At 38.1% G+C, this 18,723-nt stretch overlaps 1 protein-coding gene across 4 annotated transcripts in view; it reads left to right on the forward strand.

The window, feature by feature from the left end:
• Positions 1–18,723, forward strand: part of HERC2 (HECT and RLD domain containing E3 ubiquitin protein ligase 2) — a 104,919-nt gene that overhangs the window by 7,157 nt on the left and 79,039 nt on the right. For 3 of the 4 annotated variants that reach the window (XM_082278858.1, XM_082278860.1, XM_082278859.1), the window contains exons 3-4: positions 4,460–4,574; positions 12,051–12,188. In XM_082278858.1, coding sequence (XP_082134984.1) covers positions 4,460–4,574; positions 12,051–12,188 — 253 coding nt within the window. Of the gene's footprint in view, positions 1–4,459; positions 4,575–12,050; positions 12,189–13,078; positions 13,175–18,723 lie in introns of those variants that run through there. The other variant, XM_082278861.1, reaches the window with a different exon arrangement.

The raw sequence follows: 18,723 nt of genomic DNA on the forward strand, positions 1-18,723 counted from the left end.
AAGCAGGGCCTTGAGGGGGAGATTTACGGAGGGTACATCTCTGGTACTGTTGTCTGTTGTAAAAGTTCGGTTAAAACTTATTCTTAATTTGCTAATTTACTGAGTTTGTTTTAAGTTCATCCCTTTAAACATTTTCAAATGAAGTTACTAAATTATTAGAGGGAAAGATGTTCATATGGATCAAGCAATCTAGTAAAAGAGTGTTAGACTTCACAAAACACAAGTGGCTGCTCTTGTGTTTGGAACTCCAGTAGGTCAGGAGCAATGAGGACACCAACCAAGTGTGTTTTTCTTCTCTTGCACTGTACCACCAATTGCCTTGTGAACATTCTTCAAATAATTTAGTGTAAGTACCTTTTTCTTTTTTTGAGAAAAGAAACCAGAGAAATCTTTTCAAATTTGTTGTGAACAAAGTTCTAGTTCTCTAGTTTGAACACTGAGATGTGTTGATAGACTCTTTACGAATGACTGAATATGAGAGGTATTGGTGGGAGCAAAAGAAGAAAGTAGTATGTACTTGTTCTCGCTAGTCATAAAATATTGTAGGAAGAAAAAAATGCGGGATTGGGCAATCAAAGCAGACATTTGACTTTTCTACTACACAGATGAGTGTTATCTTCAGCTGCAAGTTTCACAGGGTCACAAATGTTTGAGATTGGAAGGGTCATCTAGTTGGACTAGAGATCATCTAGTCTAACTCTCCTGTTCAAGCAGGGCCACCTAGAGTCCAGTGCCCAGGTCTGCGTTTGAATGTCTTTCGAATAGCTCCAAGAATTGAGGCTCTACAACCTCCCTGGGCACCTTGTGCCACTGCTTGGTCACTCTCTCACAGTGAAAGTGTGCTTCCTGGTGGTCAGAGGGAAGCCCCTGTGTTTCAGTTCACACCCACTCCTGCTGGTCCTGTCACTGGGTACCGCTGAGCAAAGCCTGGATCCATCTTTTTTACATCTTCCTTTCAGATTTTATATATATATATATATATATATATATATATATGTAGATGAGTGTTCTTCCCAAGCCCTTTCTCTCTGCCTTTCTTCATTAAAAGGGTGTTCCAATCCCTTAATCATTATCATGGCTCTTTGCTGAGCTCTTTCCTTTTTGTGCATGTCTCTCACGCTGAGCCCAGCACTGGACCCAGCATTCCCAAGTGCAGAATAGAGGGGAAGTATCACCTCCCCAAACCTGGCAACACTCCTAATGCAGCCCAGGTCACACATTAACGTTCTTCATGGCAAGGGCACACTGGTGGTTCGTGTTCAATTTGGTGCCCACTAGGACTCCCAGGTTCTTTTCTGCAGAGCTGTTTCCCAGCAGGTCAGCCCCCAGCCTGTACTGGTGCCTGAGGCTGTTCCTCCCCAGCTGTAGGACTCTGCACTTCTTGTTTAGCTTCATGAGGTTCCTGTCAACCCATTTCTCCAGCTTGTCAAGGTCACTCTGAATGTCAGCACGACCCTCTTTTGTATCAACCACTCCTCCCCATTTCTGTTGGCTAAAAGAAATATTTCTCTTAGGGGAGCTGTAAGTTTTCTATTGTGATAATGTAATTTTGAGATTATGAAAATAAAATTGTGTAAATAATTTATCACTTAAAACCTCAGACTTTTCTTTCACTTTTGGCTATTATATATAGCAAATACTGGGTATCTGCTGAATGTTGAGTAGATTAATAGTAATTTTGTTACAGCCGAAATTAGGTTGCCCTCAGTTATGACAGATGAATTGGTAGTAAATACTGTTTCTTAATTATCCTTTCAGCTGGTTCCTTTGATTATTGTTGTAAAGTAAGTCCAGTGTTTCTTTACATTCAAACTTGTCTCCTTTTTCCCCTCCCCCCAGCACAGATACTGCTGACAAAATGTTAACTACAACCTAAGTAGTAGGCAAAATTGTTTATCTGAAGGCTGCTTATGGTGAGGTATTTGGAGAGGGAGGTGGAACTCTGTGACCTGTAGTCTTGGTGGTTCCTCTATCTTTTTGCAACATACCAAGAAAGTTACTTTGATAAGACTTTGAACCTAACCCAAGGCTGAAGATATTTTGTTTACTTTTTCAGTTTTTAGTTACGGGAAAGAGTTGAGTGAACTTTATGCCATGTAAAAGGATTAGAGGTTGAAGTGGAGAAAACAGTTCCTGATTCTGCTTTATATGAATGCTTTCAAAAATAATAAGTAAGTTTTCTGAAATAGAACAGGGCTGCATTATGAAGAACCTGGCATTCAAAGCCTGGAGACATTTAGATTCTATGGGCTGTGACAATAATTTTCCATACCAAGGTGATCTGAGAATGTAAAGTAAAATGTGTAAAAAAGACAATTTATTAGAGAAAGATCTTTAATTTGTGCAAACTGTAATTTATTATGCAACCCATCTGGAGGGTTGCCTCACTTGCTATTTTTCAAGCTTGTATTTTAGGGTAGGTTAGCATTTAACAGGTGAAAGTTAAAAAAAATAATCTATCACCACTATATGAGCCAAAATCAGTGAAACAGTTATTTTGCTATTTTACACAAGAAAAAAACTCTGAAAAGTAAATTCTCTAGGTATTCCACTAAAATATATGACCACATCTAAGGAAGGAAAAAGTGAACGCCATTTATTGTTGAAATATTCATAGATTGGGAACAATCAAGAAAATCAGTTCATGACGAATGATTTTTTTTTTCTTGTTGAAATGCAGCTTCAGCTTATTCCAATTTTTAAAAAATGAAACCAAATGTAAAGCTTTTAGCAAAAGACAGATCTTTGCAGAAGCTCTTTGTGCTGTTTGGCGCTGAAGAACAGGGACTGTACCTTTCAGTAAAGCATGGTCAGAGTTTGATTCTGGTGCTGTACAATTGATAAATCACAGATAAAATTAAGTGTCTAGCTCACACTTCATGGTTCTTTTCCTTCTTATGCCCCTGATCAGGCAATAGTAAGTGACAGACACATACAATGTGTCAGCTCATATTTTACGCTAAAAGAAGAATTAGTGAAGTCATTAATACATGTTGGAGTGAATTTCTGAAGAATGCAATATGAAGTCAAGAAACTACTGTGCTCGTTTAGTGTGTTATAGTGGTGTGAAAGTGTGCAACTTGTCTTTTAATTCATGTTAACTGAGATGAGCTAGATCAGCAAATGTCTTCTCTGCTGGTGGGTGTCTCTCATAAAACCTGTAATCTTTAATCATTAAAATGTATTTTATTTTGACCTATTTCCTTGAGACAAGTGGTCTTCTGTGTGTAATGGTAAATATTTTATGGCAGTTCTAAGCCACATCTTTGTATTACTTCTCAGCTGAAACACTTTGGATTTGAGTGCTAGTTACATAACACAAAGATGCTTCTGAGTAAGCCTTCAGCAGGTGGTGGGTTGTTGATTTTTTTTTTGTTGTTTTTTATTTGTTTGGTTGGTTGGTTTTGTTTTGTTGTTTTTTGTGTTTTTTTGTTTGTTTGGTTTTTTTTTTTAATGTGGTCCACTGCACCACTTGGGTATGCAGAAAGTATTCTGTTTCTCAGTTTCATGTCCTGCCCTCCTCCCTTATGCTACACAGTTGTGAATTACAGCGTGGTTATTATGGAATTTGCTTGGGATGTAGATACCTGTTTTACAGCGTTTTATAAAGCAGAAAACATCAATAGAAGTGAAGTTATCCTGGTCATTAGGATCCTTCAAGGGAGATCCAAATTCCTAAATCATTAGGAGATTTGTGTTACAGCCAGTGCTTTTGTGAGTGGTTCCAGCTAGCAGAGTCTATATTCTGTTGCCAGTATTTGTCCTCTTGAACACAAAGTGTATTGGGAGCTGACCTGGGCTGGGGCAGCCCTTCGCTCTTCCTCTGGGTGCAGCTGGTTTTAGGCTTGATCGTTCCATAATCTGCTCCTTCATGGGAGGGGAGGCATTGTAGCAGTTGGAAAGAAGAGGGAGGGTTGTGAGAGATGCTTTGCACAGCAGGACCAGATTGAACTGGCTGAATTCATTTACAAATCTGTGCCTTGATGTCATCATTCTGGTTGAGATGCCCAGCTCTTCAGTTGCTGGTTGGCGAGGGGACTGTATGTTTCTCTGTCTTTAGATTTTATGCAGCTTGACTTTGTTTGAATAGCTTTTTCTGAAGGGAAAAAGGGCACCCCACACCCTCTCAGCCCTCCAGCCCCCAACTGATGTCATCTTGAATGGGTGGATAGTTCTGAGATAACCAGATTCATGTGTTTGACGAGATTTGTCACCAAAAAAAGTTCATTTTGCCAGACTTGAATCTAAAATTTACTGTTTTGCACTTTTAACCTGAAAATAGCATAGCTAGACAATCAGAGATTCTGAAGAGCATTTTAATCCCTGTCCTACATGCATACAATGTCGTTTCCGATGAGATGATGCATGTATAAAATCAGATGTATTTTAAATGTTAGCTTGAGTTGCCTTGAGAGAAAATTGTTGTGTGTAACTATATATAATGTATTATTTTTAACAGCTTGCTTTTACACGAGATGGACTATGCGGCTTGTGGAATGAAATGGTAAAAGATGGAGAGATTGTATATCCTGGAACAGAATTAATACAGAGTGGTGAGCTACCTCCAAAAAAAGGTATGGATTTCAAATTTCTTCTTATTTGTTCATTTTTTCTTTCACTGTAATGATGAAAATGGACTTCAGCTTCCATACTGTCACAAAACTTTGATTTATCATTACCTCTCTATACAATTTGCAGGTGTTAATGTTTTGAATTAAATACATTTGAAAGTGATTTCTTAGAATTGTACAGAAAGGTAGCATCTAAGCCTCCAAATGAAGGCTTAAATCTGTTCCAGCCTTGTGAAATTTAACTTTGTAACTAGGCATGTTATTATGAGAGAGGCTTGGCAGTGTCTTTTTGTTTGGTATGCTTGGTGTGTTTACAGCTGAAGCTTTGTTTAAAGGAAGTGGACTGAGGAATGGGATAAAGCTGATACTGCTATTTCTAATTTTGTTTACAGTCTTCAGAACGTAGCTAAAAGGTCAGCTAAAAGCTGTGCACAATCTGCCTGAGAATGTAGTGCATTTTTTTTGTTTGTTTGTTTTTTAAGTTTTCCAGTGTACTTGAGAGCAGTTCAAATGCTGCAAATGGCACAGTAATACATCTATTTAGAGAGATTACTTCGGTGGAGGTGGATTTTGTTTTGTGATGGACAGTGGGGTGATTCTGCTCTTGCCTTTTTTTTCATCTTCACCACAAAAGTGGTACTCCTTGACTCCTTATTGAACAGAAAATTAAACTGGTCAAAAAGGAAAATATTTGTTTCCTGATCTGGCTGAAATGGACTCACCAAATGGTCAGACAAGTTTTGTCAGTAATTTTTAAGATTCCCAGGTAAATGAGAGATGGGTAGGAATACTGCCTTTGGTAACAGTGAAGTATTATCTTAGCACCTGAGCTAAGATAATAATAACCTTACTTCCTGAGCTATGCTGTGGGATAAGACATGATATTTCAAACCAATAATGCTCAATTACTCATGTAGACAGTTTTTTCATACCTATAGTATGCCTCCTTTAAAAATAGGAGGAATGGATGTGTTTTTGACTAGAGGAGGTAATTTCTACAGGAAATAAGATACAATAAATAATTTATGAGAGAAGAATGAATTATACATTTACTTATCAAGTGTGTAAGCTTTGTAGGTTATGAGTGGCTGCATGCTGTAATAAAAACCAGGTTATGCTCCTAACTGTTTCAGAGTTAGAAAACTTTTGTCTTCCGTATGCAGCTGGTCATTTGGAATATTATTGTTGACACTGGGTGAAAATACAGCTGGTCTTATCAGAAAGGATACTGCAAAACTGCTCATGAAATGAGTGGAGGTAGAGTAATAATTTGTGCTTTGGATTGGCTAGTTCCATGTATATTAATAACAGGTGTTGCAAACTTGATGCAATAAAGGGAAGGATTACCTCCTAAATGAATTGTAGGAAATGCTTTCCTGTTCACTGACAGCTCATGATAGGGGTGTTGTGGTGGTCATAGTACAACAATTCAACACACTATGCTTTCATGTAGAAGACACATAAAAACCATCTATAATACCAAAGACTACATATTATAGTAATGAGTAAGTACCTGCTTTGCAAATGAAATTGATGAATTGATCTTTTTGTGCCAGATACTTACACATTGTTTTTGGAGTTGTACTAGTCTTTGACAGAAGACTGTTCTTTCAATATCTTTATAGCTAAGTACCTGCAGAGAATTGAGATTTTTGTTAGTTACAGTGCTGAAGTGCTTTTAGTAATTCTGAGAAAGCTTATAGAGAGATGTCATAGGATAATTGTTTCTAATTTTCAGGGTAATCCTTGAAATATCAGCTAGGAAAATGCAATCTATCACTTCTGATGCTAGATATAGACAGCAGTATAAAGTAAAAATCCAGAAGTGCTAAGTCAATCATCTGTGACTTCACTTGTTTGTCCACACTTAGGATGCTTATTCTGAACAGCGATGAGAATTCTTTGTTTTAGATGCTGGATATATGTGTGTACACATGTCTTAGAAGGTTCAAAAATTTATAATGTGTTAAATACTGTAGGATACTGTTACTTAAAAATACAGAGTTTCTGTCACTTTACTGTAAAAATAAGGCTTTTTTGTTACCCTAAAATGTCAAAGCTGTGATGATGGTTTTGAAAGCTTTCTTATATCCATAGTAGTGGTGGTGAAGGCAGACTTCCACTTGTTGCTTCCAGTACTGTATTGTGGTGAGTTGACCTTAGCCAGGTGCCAGCCCTTCCAGCTCCTTGCTTGCTGCCCCTCCTCAGTAGGACAGAGGGAGAAAATAAAAGGGAAAAGCTTGGGGGCTGAGGTAAAGCCGGGGAGATCACTTACTGGGTACTGTCGTGGGCAGTTTATTTTAGTGCCAGTTAAGATTGAATTGGATGGTAAGAAAGATAAAAACTAAAACACCACCTTCCACTTCTCTTTGCATCTGCAGGAGTTAAGGGTAGGATTACATAGCACAGATCACACATGTTCCTTTTCACAGCTGGAGGGTGTATGTTCTGCGTAGGTATTTCCAAAACATCTATTTCATGAAGAACCGCAGTAGTTTAGGAATTTAAATAACAGCTTGTTCAGGCTCTTAACTCCTAGGATTAATGTATGAACTGGGTTTCAGTGAAGATAACCTTCAAAAATGCCGCTGTGTTGGCCTACAGGATTCTAAAATACATCTATCTTGCTTACCAGACTTGAGTTTTTAGAAGAAAAAGGTAATCAAGGCTATTTTTGGTCAGTGTCAATCTAATTGTATGTTTGATTCTGTTAGGCAGTAGTGAATCATTGAACCAGAAAAATTGTTGATCAGTTTGCACCTCTGAACTTGCAGCTCAAGTTGTTTCATTAGAATCTAAATTAAAATCTAAAGTATTTACATCTGTTTAGTTGGTACTTACTTTTTTGCATAAATGATCCAGAAATATAATTCAAGGGGAGAGGGAAACATACATACAAGTAATGAGATTTATATAAAACCCAGTGGTTTTATATGAGAAGCAGTATAGGTTAATGTCAGTATTCAGAGTTTGCTGCTAAATTGACTAATCTGGAGTTAAACAAGAGGGGTTGCTGTACGTGGTCCCTTTTATTCAGTCTGTTTTAAGAAGCTTTGATTTAAGCCCATCCATTATAAGTCTATTTCTTCATTACTGCTGTAGCACTCTGTTGATGCTGACAGGACTGTTCAGAAGCAGCACTTCATTCTGTCAGTGGATATTAGTAGTGGCAGTAGACTGGAAGAACATGCTATTGATAACAGAAATCATTCCTTTTCTCTCTAGGAAGAATATAGAAGTAGTGCTTTTTTTTTTTTTTTTTTTTCCCCTCCTGTTAGCAAGCATGTTTGATTAGGAATAAGCTCTTTGTTTTGAATTCGTGGCACTTTCAGAAAAACATATTTGATAAATGTGTTCAACTGAATGTGTTTGCATGTTTCCAGGTACCATCTGAGGACACAGCTGTTGACAGTAGTGATATCCAAATACAGGTGCACTTGTAGCATTGCATGTACTTAAAAGATAATCAGGCTGCCCTCAGGAAATTTGGATTAGATTAATACCTTGTATATGGGAACCTATGTACTGAAAATAATAAAAAGTAGTAAATAATATTATTACTAAATTTTCAAGTTAGAGAACCATTACTGTAAAATTTTAAGACATACCAGTCAACTACACAGGTCTATTTTGTGGGTTGCTATTTTTTATTTATTTTTGATTCCTCAAACTTCATAGGTGGAAAATTCTGTTTCAATTAGCTGTTTTAAGTTCCAGGACAAAAGTATAAAATCGTCAGTTTCATACCTCTGTCCTGCCTTTGGTAAACACTGTGGGCTTCCTCTTCTGTTCCCCCTTACCTGAAAGTTGGATCTTTCTCAGCCTGGTGCCGCTGAATCCATAAACCTCATTCAGTATTGCACCTGCAGGCAGGTTAAATGAAGTCCAAATGCCACAAGCAATTCCAGAGAGGCTGGCAGAAACAAAATATTTATGACAAGAATAACAGTATGTGGGAATTGGTTATGGTGGCTGCTGTTCAGACCATGTTATAAATCAAACTTTAGTAGTGTGCAGGCATGAAGGCTGGCTCCTGCTTTGTGCCTCCTTTTTGGTGTAAGGGAGAAATTGTTAAAAGTGAGAAGTGCCACTTCTCTGCTTCCCCTGACCCAGCTATGTACCCAGTGGTTCAAGAATTCAGTGCTCAGCTGTGGATTATCATACTCTCTCTGCAGGATATGGAAGTCTTTAGTCACCCTGTAGGACAGTTTGATTTCATAAATGTAAAATGCTCTATTGTAAATTCAAAATATAACTTAAAGAATGTATTGTAAAAAAATTAGTGTACCAGGGAAGAAAAGAAACTTTATTTATGATTAGGGTTAGGAGATCACAATCTATCATCTTGACTCAATCTAGAAGGCTGCATAAATATGGTTTGCAAATGGCAAGGCATGTGTCCTTCCATCCCAAATAACTATCAATTTTGTGTATGTATGTATATGTGGGTGTGTGTAAAAAGTAAAGGATTTTTGACAGAAAACATATTGCAGCTGAAATATTTCCTGGTTCTGGGACTGCCAAGTACTGGTTTAGGGTGGTTATAAAATACAGCTCTTGTCTAAAGCACTCTGTGTGACTTTTTGCCCTGTGAGGGGCAACATCTGTAAGGAAACTGTTGCCAGCTTTCTCTCTGGACTGAGGGATTCCCAACTACCTGAGTTCATTGGCATTTCAGAGCAGCCCAAGACCGTACTGTAACAGGTGGTGGAGGCGACTAAGCAGTGTCAGGTTTTTTTCTTCATGGATTATGAAATGTAAGTTCCATTTTTAGTGCTTCCTTTTTATCCTCCATTTGTACCAGATTAGGCTATGGCTGTGCGAGATGGTGCACACATGGTGAGCTACTGTGCTTTGATTTGGGAGCTAATTTCTAGTTGAGAACGGTTTCTGCAGTTGCTCAGTTTTGACTGGCTATGCCTGCCTGCCTCAGCATGGAAGCATAAGGCTGGAAAGTAAAACATAATGAAGAGAAAGTTCATTCAGGGAGATGTTATGCAGTTGTTTCCCCCACCACAATATTCACAAAATTAAGTTAAATCATGCTGACGCACTGCACTGTATTTTTGCATGCACTATTTTGAAAACTGTCTTACTACTTGTTACTTTGGCCTGTTCTGGCTTTGCTCAAGATTTTTCTCCTCCATGCCCCTCTTTCTGAAAGAGGGGTCTCCCTGTTCAAAAATCTTTCATGAAGCATAACAAAACTTCCACAATTATGATGTCTGTGTTGCTGGTTTCAGTCTAGACTGATACCAGCTTTGTCTGTTATGCGACAAGTGTTTTTTTGCAAATATAGTGAACCATCTTTGTGGAACAATTTGACATGGTCTTTTAATGTGATTCTTAGCTCATCTGCTTCCCACTTTTTCTCTCACTGTTCCTCTTTTCAGTTCATACAGACAATGTGGATTTACATGTCAGGGTTGTTTTTATTACATAAAAAGCTTGAGTTCCCACCTGGGTTGGGATCTTCTCTATTTGCAGTGAGGAGTTTGACAAAATGACTAAGTTCGTAGCCCTTGGTTGTCATCCCTTGCCAAGGTTCTGTTAATAAGTGTAACAAGTTCTCCTACAGCTGCCTGCAAAACAGTATCTTGGCACAGCACGCTTCTACCCACTAACTAAAATTCCAGACCCTGAAAAGTGTGTCTCTAGACGTGTGGGTGAGTGCAGAAACAGTGAGATTATGGTGTTACTGTGGAAATACTCTGAACCACTGGGGCTGAACAGGGTCCTTTAATGGTCTATAATGGATTCTGTACTTTCAGTGTTATTTGCATGTGCCTTTGAATAGAAACAGCTGGATTACATCACATTCTGGACATTGTTATCAAACCTAGTGACTTATAGGTTGTTCCTCAATGTTTGGGGGACGCAGTTACGTTCTCTGATTGCCACTTACAAGAGGTATATACAAATTGCATTCTTCTGTTCTCAAGTGACTTTCCTATCTCTTCCTTGGCCCACAGTCTCAGCCCCATCATGGATACTGCAATTAATGTCTCCTCTTCTTTCCTTTTCTTCCTGCTCTTCAGTCTTCATCTTGCACCTCCTGAGCACTAGTGTCAGTTATAGGTTAGGAAACAGTGGCTTTAATTTAAAATTTGTGTAATTAAGGCTCCCCCAAAAAGCTTTATTTTAGGAGGTGCTATTGTCTCCAGTTAAAAAAAATTTAACAAAGAGCCAATCACAGATCCAGTTCCAATCAGATTAAGCATTAATTTTCTGTCAGGCCAGATGGAAAGAACAGTTCCATGCTTTTGTACATTGTGATAGGTGTATTTTGTACGTTCTGAGGTAATGAGAGCCTTTGATCTCACTCTATGGGTGTGAGGCAGGCTGCAGTTAGATGTTCTGTGTCTGGCTACTGATGTGAACCTCTTGATTATTCTTTTCTTCTGATTTATGCTGGTACAAATGCAGGTTTTTTGGAGGGTGTGTGGGGTGAGAGAGGAAAGAAGACAAAATACTAGTGATTATCTTTCATGTTGTGGCCAGGACATTTAGGGAGGGAGTCTATGGACTAGATTGGCAGATAGGAGTGAGGGATTGGTCAGTTTTTAGGAGCCAGGTAAAAATGACTGGAACTAAACTCTTCATGGATAAGTTTCAAATGCTGGACTTCAGAAATTCTGAGTGGTATGGTTTGAAAAGAAGGTCAGGGTGAGGAAAGTAGTTGGCCATGTGTCCCTCAATTGCAATGCAGTCTTATGCATTGAACTGACTGGAGGTATGGATATGGAAATCCATATTCCCAGTATAAATAAGGAGAAACTTCCAGCTGTCTAGTTCTGCTGTGTTTAGAAATTGGGACTTTCATGCGGCCTTTGATTACAGAGGTAAGTGACTAATGTCTGTGTTCTGTCTTTGTGAAAGTAGTCTCAAAAGGATTGCACGTGGTGTTTGTTGCCTGGGCAGAAAATGGTGGAATTATTTTCATTACTTGCTAGTAATTACTAAGATGCTAGATATTTTACAGATGTTGACATACTGCTGCATAAAATTAGTGTAAATGCCAATATATAGCTCTTCTTGACTTTGAAATTAAGGCTATTGCTGTCTTTTTTTATTTTGTTGGAAATGGAATATAAAAGCAAGTAAATACTACAGAAATAGGAATAGTTGGGAGCAAAATCTGACTCCAAGTGCCTCCTCTGCAGTACTGTGTATTACAAATCCTTTGCAAATCTTACAGGATAGTATCTATATTAGATGTTCATCATCCTGAGGAGGTTATAGAGGTGATTTCTGGATTGTAAGGTCACTGTCTTACGAAATGTAACATGAGACCCAGCACCTGTGACAGTTAACTGTCCTCCCCCCACCCTGTTCTCTTAATGATAGACTATATTTCCGTCAGCTGGTGGGCTGGGGATTTCACCTTTACATTTCTAATCTAGACCTGAATTCCAGCTTGAACTGAAGGTAGTTTAACTGGTCTTTTTTTTTTTTCCCCCTCCCTTTTGTTTTCTTTAGATGATAGCACTGAATGCCAAACTGCGTCAAAGAAAGAAGAGCAAAACGACAAAGAAAAGAAAGATGAAGAAGAGACTCCACTGCCCACTTACAGGGCCAAATCGATTGTTGAGAGTTGGGTGTGGGGTAAACAACCAGGTATTACAGCTGTTTTGGTCATTGTCACTGACATTACATATTCTATATTGATCACTACTTTTGTAGCATCAGGAAGTATTTGTATCACATGTGCTTGCTGACTGATGCATCTGCCAGGTTAGTGAAATAAGTTGAGTAAGTGGCTGTGATTGAAATTAAACATTTGCTGTAATTAATTTCAGATTTAATTAGACTCTTGACTCGAAGAGTCAGTTTGCCACTTTCAGGCTGCTTGAAGGAATGATGGACTGACTTGGAATAAATGAAGTTACACAGTGAAAAGTTCCAGTGTTTCAGAATATTTCTTTTCAGTTGCAGACATTTTAAAAAAATTGCTTAGTTTCTGAAGCCTGAATTTTCTGCAGGCAGTAATGATTTAATAGGTGATTTTTCTCTTTGGTTTCATGGTCTGATAGATAGGTTTGTGTGAATCATGGGAGGTAGGTTGAAATGGTTGGTTCAGTTAACTGTTTGTCCTGACCTTTGCTGACAGTAATTGCACCAGTGGTAGCAGTGGAAAAGCAGTTTATGTTTTCACATCTTCATGTAGGGGTCTATGAAATACTACTTTTGATACTGAAGCCAGCTGAAGTTTGTGGCTGTTTGTTACTGTAGAGCAGCAGTTCATTGTCTAAAATTGTCCATGTTTAAAAATAGCAGATCAGAAGAAGCCTCAGTTCAGTAGTTTATTTTACAGTTCCTGGTACATGATGTTGCCTGATTCCGATGTTGGCATGTACAAACTTCAGAGACATCTGTTGTGCCACTTGTCCTTTCCCCTCACCCAGAAGCACTTGAATATCCCTGGGAAAAGTATTATCTCTTCAGTGCCAGAATCTGCATCTGTGTAGCTGTGTTTGCTAGGGGAGATACTTGTTTCTGTTGAGCCACAGGTCAGCTGCCAGTCTGCTGTCCTCTGCTCTGTGCCAGCCTGCTTGCTCCCTTTCCTTAAGGACAGGAGGACAGATGGATTTGCTGTCACTCAGGTAGTGGGGCAGAATCTTGCAGTATATTAGGAATGATAAGAATTGCCACTACCGTGGAAGAGGGAGCGAGAATTGAATGTGTTGAAGAGATGTGAGCTGAAGGTCACATTATTTATGTTTTATATTCTTATTTAATGTGTCTTGCTGAAAAGTAAAATAAAACTATTTTACAAAATGATAATCTAAATGTCAAGTATCTTACCAAATTTCTTCCAGGTGACCAAAGTGTTTGGGACAAGACTTGGCCTTTAAGCTCACCCTCCAATTATTTTTTAAAAAATTGAGAAAGTGTTTTTTCAGAAAAAAAAAGGATGTATGTGTGTTTGGAGTTTTCAGAAAGAAATAGCTTACTGTCTTGTAGTTACTTTCAGTGCTTATATATAGTATGGTTTATTGCTGCATGTATGGGTTCTTATTCTAGAAATAACTTGCGAAGACTTTATAATTTGAAGAATTAAATTCGTATTCCTTGGTCTCTGTTACCATTCGTGCTTGTTTGTGTCACCTAGCTGTGTCAGAAATCCTTAAATGGTGCTATGAATACACTTGCCGTTTATATTGTATAAATAAACTGCAAATGTGGCTTTTGTTCATGATTGTAGGTTACCTTGTTAATTTTTGTTTTGCATTTTTCAGAAATATAGCCAACAGCTGTCTTTTGAGCCATCCTAGTTTTTGTGGCTTGGTAATTAATTTTGAAAAAACTATACAGAATCAGTTCCATTTTGACGCTTTCTGTTAATGTTTTATAAAATGAGAACTGTTTTAAGCATTTCTTCTGTTACCCTTCAGGAAAATAAACTTTTAAACATGTCCTTATCAAAACCATGAAGGAAATTTTAAAAAGGAGAATTGTTTCTTAAAAATGTCATTGCTAATCAAGTAAGAATTAAAGACTTACTATGTCTTCATTTATGGTTTATATTCCTTTACAAGTAGGGTATAATTTGGAGATGGAGATTTGAAGTTATGTTACAAAAAGAACTGAAGAGGCGTTTAAAGTCAGTGTCTCAGGTCAATACACCTAAGTATTTCTCCTGAGTTTAATGATTTACAGCCTTACATTATGAAAATAGTAACTAGATATTAGACACTGTATATCCATGTTTTAGAAGTGCTGTAATACAATCTTAGTTTGCCAAGTGTGTAGGATCTTGGTGTTGAACTTCAACAGGCTAATCTAGGTCAGTGGGCCTTGTGACACCCCTCCCCCATGAGGGCTAAGGGATTGTGAGAGCACAGAGAAAAACCTGGTCATTAAATGCGTTGAGAAATAGTACTCTATGTATCCCTCAGCTTCATGCTTGTTTTGTCATCGTGGCACGAGTTCAGCGAAGCAAAATGCTTTCTCTAGGTCTCATTTATGCTGAGATGACTGTGCTGTCAGAATAGGGGAAAAACATCAGTTTATTTCTTTATTTCTTTTTTTTTTTTTTTGGTAAGGGTCTTACTATTCCAAGTACTGTAAGAATGCATAAGATAATAATAAATAGATGTGTAAGTCATTATTTGACTTTAAGGTGGTTTTTTTTCTTTCTCTTTTGCATTTTAGTGTTCTTCCATTTTGTATTCAGCTCTTTCGTGATACCACTGTTGAGCTATCCATTTTTGACATGAATACTCCCTTAAAACATCTTCCGCCTATTGTATTCATACCAGTACATTCATAAAGCATTTCTTCTGATTCTTCCTAAAAATCCTGGTTTACTACCTTCATCAGTTTTCTTTTCTGAAGATATTTAGGTTTTAACCACTTATGTAATCTGAAGTCCAGATGTTCAGCTCTAGGTATGGGGAAAAAAAAGAGGAAACCCTTTGAAGTTTGTTCAAAGCCTACAGAAAATAGAGCAGTATTTCACCTTCTTGGGCTTCTTTTTCTTAGTTATAATATGCTTAAGGTTGGCTGTATTGAATCAAACTGTTCACAGACAGTGTTGCATCTTATTTTTCTGATATTGTTAGTACAGCTGATTGCATCAAATGCTTTATAGGCACTACTGAAGAGGCAAGGCTAAAATTAACCATGTGACTTCAGTGAGCTTGTTGAGATGCCTGTCATTACCAAGTGCACTTGTATTCCTGCATTTGTGTTGTGAGAGAAGGAGATAGGCAGAACTTATATCCTGTAAGAGGCTTTTAATTGCATGATTAAATCTAAATTTACATTGTGTACAGAAGTAATTAAAAAGTAGTCGTGACACTGAAAATACCTTTTAGCCTTCATTGTTGTGATATTTTCAGCTTTTATCAAATTTCTTGACCCATACTTTCAAGTTTAGATTTAGAAATGCTGAGTCAAAGGATGAAATTTGACCTCCCCTGTTTTTCTCAGAGCTCCTTCATCCCTGTATTTTCTTTTACTTTTTTGCCTTTGCATCATCATTCTACCCTGTTCCTTCTACCACAGCTTGAAACCACTTGTCCAGCTCCAGATATGTTTGGTTGCTGTTTATGCCCTTAAGGAGTGTATGTGTTTGTGTGTATCTTTACCCACACACAGGAATTCAAATTCTTGCTATTTTGTTCTGTGCATGAGTACTAGAACATCAATTTAAGCAAGTTGTACTGATGACCTAAAACTTTGAAAATTAGAGAATCATAGGATACGCTGAGTTGGAAAGGACCCATGAGGATCATCGAGTCCGACGCTGGGTCCTTCCCAGGACACCTCAATAGTCACACCATGTGCCTGAGAGCATTGTCCAAATGCTTCTTGAACTCAGGCTGGTGCTGTGACCACTTCCCTGGGGAGCAGTTCCAGTGCCCAACCACCTTCTGAGTGAGAAACTTTTTCCTGATATCCAGCATAAACCTCCCCTGACCCAGCTGCATGCCATATCTGTGAGTCTTGTCGCTGGTCACAAGAATGAAGGACTGGTACTTGCCCCTCCACTTCCCTTCACAAAGATGTTGAAAACCACAATGAGACCTCCTCTCAGTCTCCTCCAGGCTGAACAAACCAAGTGTCCTCAGCTGTTTTTCTTAAGGCTTCCCCTCCAGACCCTTCACTGTCCTCCTGCACCCAGCCACAAAATGAGTTGCATTCTGAATGCACATGCAGCTGATCAATATTTCTCCTGCTGAATACTAATAAGTTTAAGTCTAATGTTGTTCATCTTTTGAACAGGGGAGCAGACAGCAGAAAGCTAAAAGCTAAATGCCCTTTAGGCATTATATTCTTTGTTGGTATAAAATAACACTGAAAGCCTATTATGGTTTTGTTTCTGAAGGAAATTGTGTACATGATTGCATTTTTGTCCTTCCCTCTAATTTTTGAATTTGCTCATTCTAGAGGTTTGAAGGGTCATTAGAAGCCTGTTAAGCCAAGCCAACTGCATCCTTTATCTCCTCTTCATCCAATGGAAGTAGTGTGTAGTGGAAGGGGAAAGAGAAGACAAAATATAAAATTCTCTAGGAAATTAGAGCACATTAGTTCTGCTGGTGACAGGAATGTGTACTCATTATAACAGTAGTTTCATGCCAAATTCTGCTTGAAATGTGTTTCCAAGTCTGAAATCTCTCCACACTCCAACATCTATATTTGCTGTTACTAAAGTTTATTAGTCAACCTTGACATACTTCAGTCTGGTATTGGCATTTTTAAGGTGTCTAATTTACCTGTCAGAAGCCTGTGGCATTCCCTAAAAGAGCTAATGAAATGAATATTAAGAAACCACAAAGCATGTTAAGTTATTTCTTTGTGCTGCTAAAACAGGAGCAAACATGCCTTTGGACATGCTACCTATCTTAGGCTCATGGCAGGTTAGTGTTCTGGCTGTGGCTGAGATGGTTTAAGAAGCTGCTGTCTTCAGCTGCTTGTTTTGTCCCCTGTTTTGCTCAAATATCTAAATAACATGTTACTTCTTAGCGCTGTTCTGTCAAATAGGCTGGGTTAAACAATTCCAGTGTTTTTCCTTCTAATGTGGAGAACTCTGGGCTGGAGGAATTAAGAAGTGAAGATGCATAGTTGCATTGTTCGCTGAGGGGAGGGAGAGATGTGATAAATTTTAACAGAAGAGGGTAAAACCCTTACCTATCTCTACTGCATCCAGAAACATACCTGACTGTAGCTGCCAGTTAACAAGTATTCTGCTTATGGTGGTCTGAGAATTTAAACTGGTGTGGTATGACTCCAACTCCTACAGTGCAGGTGCAGATTAGGTAAATAATGTCTCCACCCTTCACAGAATAACTGGCAAAGCATAGCATTGCAATGGATGGTGAGCATCAAGGCCTGGTGAAGTGACATGTGAACAGTTTTGTTTAAAGAGTTCCCTGTAACCTTCTCAGATGAAATTTGAATCGTTACTATTAATAAGCTATTCTCTCATTAGACAGTTCAGTTCATCAGTAACAAGTGTTGTGCAGGTTTGAGGGTTTATTGAAATGAGTTTCACCACGTTGATTCCCAGATGGATTTAAATATTTTGAAAGATTAACTAAATTTTTTGTAAAGATAAATTTACTTATGGAATAAGAGAAGATTTAAAGTGAGGAAGTGTATAGATATATCTCACTTAAATAGTGTTACTTTTAATAAAACAAGATAATCCTTGGTTCAGTTTTTAGATGTCTGAGTTACAAGGATACTATAACCTGTTCCAGCCTTTACTACACTTTGTATATGAACTTTGTTTTGCATTCTTGAAATACTAAAGAAGTTTGTATAAAGTATTTACGAGTGGATTTATTTAGTTTTGGTAGAAAGCCTTCCTAAAATTGTAGCCTTTTGTAATTGTGAAGGCACATCCTTCTCCCCCAGCTTTCTTAACCTCCCCCTAGGTCTGAGATCATTGAAACATGTCAAACCCTAAACCTTAACAAGGCAATTCTGCTGACAAGAAATTTAATCTTGCTTAATTTATGTAACACCTGGATGTCATTGTGGCTGATCGAAAGTGGTTTGAAAGGAATGCAGTTGCAGACTTTCAGGGAAAGTTCTCTGTAAAGTAATTGCTAGAGGATTGGTGGTTAGGTGGTCTCTGCTTGTCCTAAGTGTTTCTTTCTTGTAGTCCCCATGACGGGTGTTTCATAAGTGTCGTGTTTTGAAATGAAGGGCTTTTTCAGCTAAGTCTTTAACTCTCAGAAACAATTTTAGAGGGTTTCCACAATTGAGTAACTTGCCAGGCAGGAATGAAGGATGAATGCTGTAGTTCTGTATTACTCGACAGACTGCTGAGTCTATTGTCCAGTGCTTGTTTTCTGTAGCACCAAACATGGACTCTCTTCCCCAAGTGTAAGTGTTAAATTGCCTTCTCTTTTCTTCATTGACTATTTCTTTGCTTTTTGTATGGATGTATGAGATCATAATTTGGGAAATGAATCTGCAGGATAAAATTATTAGTCAAAACCAACAGTGTTAAGCAAAGTCTCTTTGTGAAGAAGAGAGCATGGTGATTTTGTATTTTGGTGTTGTAGCCTGGTGGTATGTAGAGGTTGATAGGACTTTAGTGTTCAGGAAGGGAGGAGAAAAGTCCTGATTTTTATGTCTTTGGGTGGTTTGCTTAGAGGGATCATGAAACTGCGATGTCAATATTGACTATGTTCTG

Source organism: Coloeus monedula, assembly GCF_965178545.1.
Source record: "Coloeus monedula genome assembly, chromosome: 3".
NCBI classification, from domain to species: domain Eukaryota; kingdom Metazoa; phylum Chordata; class Aves; order Passeriformes; family Corvidae; genus Coloeus; species Coloeus monedula.